Source organism: Elaeis guineensis, chromosome 15 (genome assembly GCF_000442705.2).
Source record: "Elaeis guineensis isolate ETL-2024a chromosome 15, EG11, whole genome shotgun sequence".
NCBI classification, from domain to species: Eukaryota; Viridiplantae; Streptophyta; class Magnoliopsida; order Arecales; family Arecaceae; genus Elaeis; species Elaeis guineensis.
The window spans coordinates 69284719-69291998 of record NC_026007.2 but is presented as its reverse complement, the minus strand read 5'-3'; the positions used below and the strand labels follow the sequence as shown (position 1 = coordinate 69291998).

The 7280-nt window shown below is 37.0% G+C and overlaps 1 protein-coding gene across 12 annotated transcripts; it reads left to right on the top strand.

Moving 5' to 3' along the window:
- Window positions 1–2000: 2000 nt before the first annotated feature.
- On the top strand, window positions 2001–7280 carry LOC105058514 (glutamyl-tRNA(Gln) amidotransferase subunit A, chloroplastic/mitochondrial). 12 transcript variants are annotated; one of them, XM_073249602.1, is made up of 6 exons: window positions 2003–3308; window positions 3982–4057; window positions 4563–4656; window positions 4754–4789; window positions 6065–6689; window positions 6783–7275. In XM_073249602.1, the coding sequence occupies exons 1-5, from the start codon at window positions 3289–3291 to the stop codon at window positions 6073–6075; spliced, it is 237 nt and encodes a 78-aa protein (XP_073105703.1). In that variant the 5' UTR covers window positions 2003–3288; the 3' UTR covers window positions 6076–6689; window positions 6783–7275. The 12 variants fall into 12 exon arrangements, 2 of the variants coding, with proteins under 2 accessions (XP_073105702.1, XP_073105703.1); XR_012137246.1 differs by having other exon boundaries at window positions 2004–3308; window positions 3429–4057; window positions 4225–4656; window positions 6783–7280; XR_012137249.1 differs by having other exon boundaries at window positions 2007–3308; window positions 4225–4656; window positions 6783–7277.

The following is a 7280-nucleotide window of genomic DNA, read 5'->3' as shown; positions in this document are numbered from 1 at the left end:
AGATCTTTGATGCATAGCTAGACGATATTGCCGTATAAATCTAAGTTTTAAGGTCTAATTGAAAAAATTAGGACTTTTAGGATGTAAGTATAAATCACGAAAAGTTAAAGAGGTGTCACAATAATTTATCTTTGACTTTTTTGTTAGATTCTATCTCATGGGTATTTCGAGCTTTGCCTTTAAATCAGACCACAAACCTAAGTTCTATCCACCGGCTAAAAAGTGTGAGATTAAATCGGGCAAATAAGTGGACGAAATGCGACTAATGAAGAGAATAATAATCGTTACTCCACCAATTATTGTTGTGTATGTGCAAAGCAAGTGAGAGGGAGTATGGATATACGTAAAAAATATTATATTTTGATTCTGTGGTAAAATGAAGGAGATAAAAAAAAAAGAGAAAAAAAGAATATATTTTTACTGAATTTTTAAGATGAAAGAAGCACTCAAGAGTTCAATCTAAAAACCTTCAAAGGTATACTTACACCAACAAAGGGCTAGCAATCAAAAGATAATATAGGCTTGAAAGACTTTGTACAATTAGGATTGATTAGCATTATAAGGGTACTGGTATTGCAAATGTATGATGTGTATCCTGGTATGAATTCCTTATGCATGACAATTTATTCGATTAAATTATAAAAACCATAATACATAATGATTTATTTATGCTGGTTGATTGATAGTGTATCCATTTTTCTTTTCTTTTCGATGAGGTAGGATGTCTGATCGGGATATATCATGATCGATCAATCAGATTAAGTAATGTGTATTTAGAGAGGAGAGAGAGTGTGCGTGCAATATATCGGTGATCATAAAGTTCTCTGCTAGCAAAATATGGCTAGCATTCATTGTAATTATAACTTATCATAATTCAATGATATGGATAAAGCAATGTGAGACCAAATTGTCAAGAAAACCTACTAGACTAAATAATATACTCGAATCTTCATCTTATCTTAAATCCAATTGTAATAATTTTGCAGAAGTTGGCGAAGGCTGAAATTAATGATAAGTTGGAAAGTTTGGCTTGCACAAACCTAATGCCTGTAAGTTCTTAGATAAAACTTAGGCTGGTAGGCGGATAGAGGTTGGTTTTATTTTTACTGTTAAGCTGGACCGGCATTGAACATTCAACCATAAAGAATGCAATTAAGATTGAAAAGGTCTTTGATTTTATTTCACCTTATTTTCTTTACTACATGCTGACACATACATTCAACCTTGCCCATTTATGATATTCAACCTTTATTTCACCCATCATCATCACATAATAAATTATGATAATGTAGTCTTAAATGACTTGGTTTGATTGATTAAGAGCATATATGTAGCACCAGCAACGAGTTATGTAGTCAAGCCTAGATAATGAATCACATGGAGCCTTTTGCATTATAAGTGGTATATGGTATTGGACATATATGCCATTTGTGTGAAAATTATATTTTTTTCTTAAATCTATATAACTTTTATAATTTATCAATGTGTAACTCAAATAAAAATATATAGATTATTGATTTTTTTATATCTTACATAAATTAATTGTTATATTTTCACTTTTAAGTTTCAATCAACACACTTCTCCTATTATTTTCATTAAATAAAATAAAATTTTAAAAAAATATATCAAAAATAAAAATATCTAACATGCATCAAAAATATATCTATTCAGCCGATTATTTGGAGCAGAGGAAGAACGATCCTCATGAAGCATGGAGTTGAAGTTGTCAAGAATCATATACATATCATATATTAATACTAGCATTATTTATATTTTTTTATTTTTAATTGATAAATAAAAAAATATGAATTCAATATTAAATTTTATATTTATATTTATTTAAATAAATCTAAATGTTTTTACTTAATAAAAAAATTGAAAGTTTAAAAATATTGAAGATGGGAGCGTCCACCGCCAATGCGCCAAGAGTGCGGTGGAGCAGATCGTCCGGAGCAAAGGAGCTCCCACGGCACTGGAGCACAACGCGGAGCAGACAAATGAGCGCATAGAAAATTTGCTGGACAAGTTTGCCATCCAACCGCACGATGAGGCGCCCGCTCTGACGCCCCCGTCCATCTTCCGAAATCATCACATTTCACTTTCTCTTATCGAACGGCAGATGATTTTCCCGCATATTAAATTTATATGAGCAAATGTACGTTATTCCCGTCCCGTGTCTCAGACTCGGAACCCTTCGTTTTATTCGCAGGTCCAAGGCCATCAGACGTGAGTGAGCGGGAGGGCATCGGTGGTGCCTTCTCCGATTCAAAACCCTCGCCTCCTCCTTTCCCACTGGCCCCTCCCCCTCCATTTGCCGTCAAATCCCTTCCCTTCCCCGCCAAAACCCCGCTGCGTCCCCCTACTCCGAGATCCTCTCCATCCGCGACTCCCTTCTCTGCCGCCGTAGGACGGTGGCGGAGATCGCCGCCAAGTATCTCGACAGCCTCCACCGCACATAGCGGCATTTCCGGAGCTTCCTCCACGTGTTGAAGACGGCGATGTGGGAGATGGAGGAGATCGGGCCGGATTCTGGGCGGTTATCCGCCGGGTTTCGATGCCACGGCGGTCAGAGGTTGCGGGAGGCTGAAGCTACTATGGTTGGGAAGACGAATTTGGACGACTTCGGGATGGGGAGCACCACAGAGGGGCTGGGTTTCCAGGTTTCAGCCTTGAGCTTGTTCTTTTTCTTGCCATTCCTGCTTCTGCTTGATAATGTGGAGAAGGTTCGGTTTATACTGATCTTCTAATTTCTACTCAGGAAATTGGATAATTTGAAGCAATTGGACAAGACAATGCGTAGAAATTCTGATGTCTTTTGGTTCGCATCTAATGTTAGAACTGGTTGTAACTGATAAAGGAGAAGCATGTTGCCGTACTAAGCAGAGAACACTTGCAAAATTGTTAAAGAGTCTCAATTTTAATCATTTTAATCACTAATTCAATACTGAATTTTATCGAATAATGTGTAACGGGGAGGCATAAGAAATTTTTTTTATGTTTTAATATTTTCACGTTACTAGAAGCCTGTGGGATATATTACGGGTTCCTGGAGGATCGTCAGCGGCTCAGCTGCTGCTGTTTCTGCTAGACAATGCGTGGTGTCTCTTGGAAGTGGTACTGGTGGTAGTCTGAGACAGCCAGCATCTTTCTGTGGTGTGGTTGGACTGAAATTGACCTATGGAAGTGTATCTCAAATTTGGGTCATGCCGTATGCTTCATCATTGGATGCTTTGGTTCCTCGGTCATCGACACTGGCATTCTTCTATCTGCAGGTTATGACAGATTAGATGCGACTTGCAGCAAGCATGTAAGAATTTTAGACACCCTTTTATGTTTCAGTGAAGTCCTTGATCTATGTTAAATTTACTAGGAGGGATCATAATAAGGATCTCCAACCAAAATTTTTGGCCTTTTCCTCTGTTCTCAGGAGGTTCCTAGCTACGCATTTCCGGTGATTTCACTTGGGCACTTGGGTCTAAACCTTTGACGTGACTGAGAGTTGGGGTTATTGGGGAAACTATTGGAGAATGTGTGGACCTTGGAGTGATATCCTCTGTTCAGGCTGCTGTTTCACACTTGGAACAGCTTGGACCTGTAGTAACAGAGGTTTTCATCTTCATAAAATCTGTTCTTTCTTTGAATGCTAGAACTGTATATTACAGTGACATATTCTTCTTTATCTTTTATTATCACAATCGGTTGCCAACAAATTACTTGCTCTGTAAAACATCCCTTGAATTTTATATATGATATTTTGCACGGTAGGTATCATTACCTTCATTTTCTCTTGGTTTACCAGCCTACTATATCTTGGATTTATGAGAAGCTTCTTCTGATTTATCATGCTATGATGGTGTAAGGTGACAGCCTATTGATTAAACGTTAGGATTTTCTTTTTTTCCTTTTCCATTTTAAAATTGTGTATAGTAGCTGCTGGGTGTTGCTATGTTATATCACTATTCTGCCAACTCTTTTATTAGGTATGGAAACCAGGCAGCAGATGAGGAATTAAGTTCTCTTTATGGAGATTCCCGAGCTAATGGATTTGATTCAGAGGTGTGGATTCCTGCTCTTCATTTTTGTTCTTAATTTGCATCTTTTCTGAATGACCGCAAATCAAATCACCTGAGGTCTCATGTTTGATTACTTAAATGAAACATCAAATACATATTTAGTCAGAGGGGGGTTCATCTGTACGTTGACATTTGCTTAAATTTGTTTAGGTCAAGATGAGAATCTTTTTTGATGGAAAATGGAGGAAGCGAGAAACTCCCCCCAATCTTTATTAATAAAGAGAAAAGATTATTTACATAGGTCAGGATGAGAATTTTGATGGGAACATTTGCTTTGTGTGCCTATGATGTGTACTATAATCATGCTCAGCAGGTAGGTTATGTGCTGCAGCTACCCTCTCTCTCTCTCTCTCTCTCTCTCTCTCTCTCTCTGTGTGCATCCTGTTATTGACATATGCATTTGTGTCTACGCGGCAAAATAAGGAAAAACAAGAAAAAAATGTAAAAAGTACATAAAGAAGATGTTCATGATTTTTATAGCTTTCTAGGTGAGGACATTTGTTCAGAAAAGCTTCAAGGATGCGATGGACAAAAACGACATTCTCATTTCAGCTGCAGCACCATCAGCTGCTTATAAAATAGGTATGATGGTTCTTGTCTTTGCTGTTTAATACAGATATTCCTTTCCGCGTACTTCAGCATATCATTTTTCTTCTTCTTCTTCTTCTTCTTGTTGCAGGCGAAAGGACCAATGATCCACTAGCTATGTATGCAGGTGATATCATGACTATGTGAATCTTAGATTGTCCTTTTCTTCAATAGTCTGAATTATCCCTTCAAAATCCATTAATTGCTATTGCATATGTTGACAAACATGTGAATGCTTTATTAGTGATACTGGTAGTTCAACATTGAAAGAGGATCTTAAATCATCTATAGAACTTGGTATGAACTGGATATATCCTATGTTGAATGTTTTACTGTTAGCTCAATGTTTAATATAGATCATATGCGGAATAAAATCTAATGCAACATTAAGGAAAAGAGGAACTTGGTTTATTTAACCTAAGTCACTGAATAGTGATCTTGAAAGGGAAACAATCAAGCTATCTGCATACAAAGGGTCTTTTCTGTGCTGTTGAGCTGGTATTGCTAAGATTTGCATGCCACTTGTGACTAATGCCAGCTTTTCATTGAGAACTTGAAATTTATACTGATGCCAGTCTCTTGAGGAATCATTGTTACATTTCCACCTTGGAGAAGGGGGTTCTCTGAAACAGTCAAAACATACTGCATCTCCATGTGACCCAAATGCCAGATACATTGCACGTGTTGTAGTTTTTATACAAAGGTTTGATTCCGTATTTTCTTAATCTGCCCTAAGGATAGTTGAATGTGTTATTAAAAGTTATATGCTTTGCAGTAAACATTCCAGTAAGACGTAAGCTACAACGCTTTTTATATTTTTGTAATTTGCATTTCATAAACAGCACCTGGGCTGGAAAACATAGTATCCTTTCCAATATTTTATTATTGTATGTCTCAGGGTCCTTTGGTTTGGCTAAAAGAGCAACAAATGGCAATATATCTAAAGAAGAGTAAATATGTAGGAGCAGATGTGTCAAGATTTAGGAGGCTTGTAAGAGACAGGCAACTAATGCCATCCACTACTTAATCAAGGAAAATGAGTGTGAAGAGATTCTTGGGGCCGTGAGGAGAATTATTAATTGTTTTGTTAGACAACATTAAAATATTAAGTTGCCTAATTGAATTTCAAGATTAACTCTTTGTTCTTCTTTGTCTACCCATCATATCTTGGAAGTTAATATTTGTTTCTTTTCCTTGAATTGTTGGTAATATATGCTGTTGTAATTAATAAGAAAATGCCTTTATCTAATGACCACAGATAAAATTATGTTAATCAAATGAATTGCTTTCAAAGAGCATGCTGAGCATTCTAATTTGTAGAGAATATGTTGGCTTCATTTCTGAGAGGTGTTACTTGGTACTATATAGGTAAATGTTATGATTTTACATTTTTTCTTTGCAGGTGAATGTTAACTTGGCTGGGCTCTCTGCATTGGTAATACCTTGTGGGCTTGTTGAAGGTGGAACTGTTGGCCTTCCAGTTGGCCTTCAGATGATTGGTGCTGCCTTTGATGATTTGAGTCATAATCAATCCTGCACCTGGCATTGCATTGTAAAGCCGCAAACTGTTATGTTATCCTAAAACTCACCAATCTCATGTTATGTTGTGTCATTCTTCAATTTTCAGCCATTGAGTAAAATGCCTTGATAGTTGATACAGGATTCATTACTTGAGCTGCATGTTCCTTTCGACCGAACTATTAGCATCATTGACTTTAGTCTAGCAGGTCCTTATCAAGCAAAATTAACAAACTTTTGCTTTTTATCCAAAGTTTGAGACTTAATCCCAACCTAGAAGTGGTCCAAATTTTTCCGTGCTGAGTTGGGACAGATAACTTGCTGAACATTTAAAGTTGGAATCCATAGCACCTGCTTTGCCAGTTTGTTTCGGTTGGAGCAAAAAGCTGATCTGTGAAACTGGAGTTTAATGAGCAAGGTTCTGAATGTTGGTTTCCTGTATTACCCCGCTAATCATGCTCAGGTTGGAGCTCAAGTTTGCTGACTCTGGAACTCAGATCCACAACAATGTAGTTTCCAGAACTATTCATTGATAATTAACTCTGGATCAGCTTAATTTTCTGATTTTTAGATTGTTTCTTATATCCCTGTTGTTTATATAGGGAAAGTTGCTGAGGGCGGGCCATATCTTTGACCACTCAGAACTACAGATTCCTTCCACTATTGTTAGCGTTAGTTTTGTTGTCCTATGAAGAGGGAAGTTTCAGCATGTCAGGGCATATGATGGATCTTACATGTGAAACACTTTTGGTGATGCATTTTGATACTTGGGCTCTTCAACATAACAATTTTTTTTTTTTTCTTTTTTTAAATTTTGTATTTATTTGTTCTTCTTTTCTTATACATGTATGTTGATTGTTCTTAACTCCACTCTCGCACACAAACAAGTGAGCTTATGCATGCTTGTACGCAGATGGTCTTTACTTTTTTGCTCTTCTTGAGAATGACCATTACCGGTATCCATGTGGATTCTTTGGAGTGAGCCATCTGATTGATCTGGTGATAAAACTTATGTTGGTTGACTGTGCGAGGCTTGCTAGAATGCTATTTCTTTTAACACAGATGGGTGATCAACTCAGTTCTGTTGCTTCTTTGACATG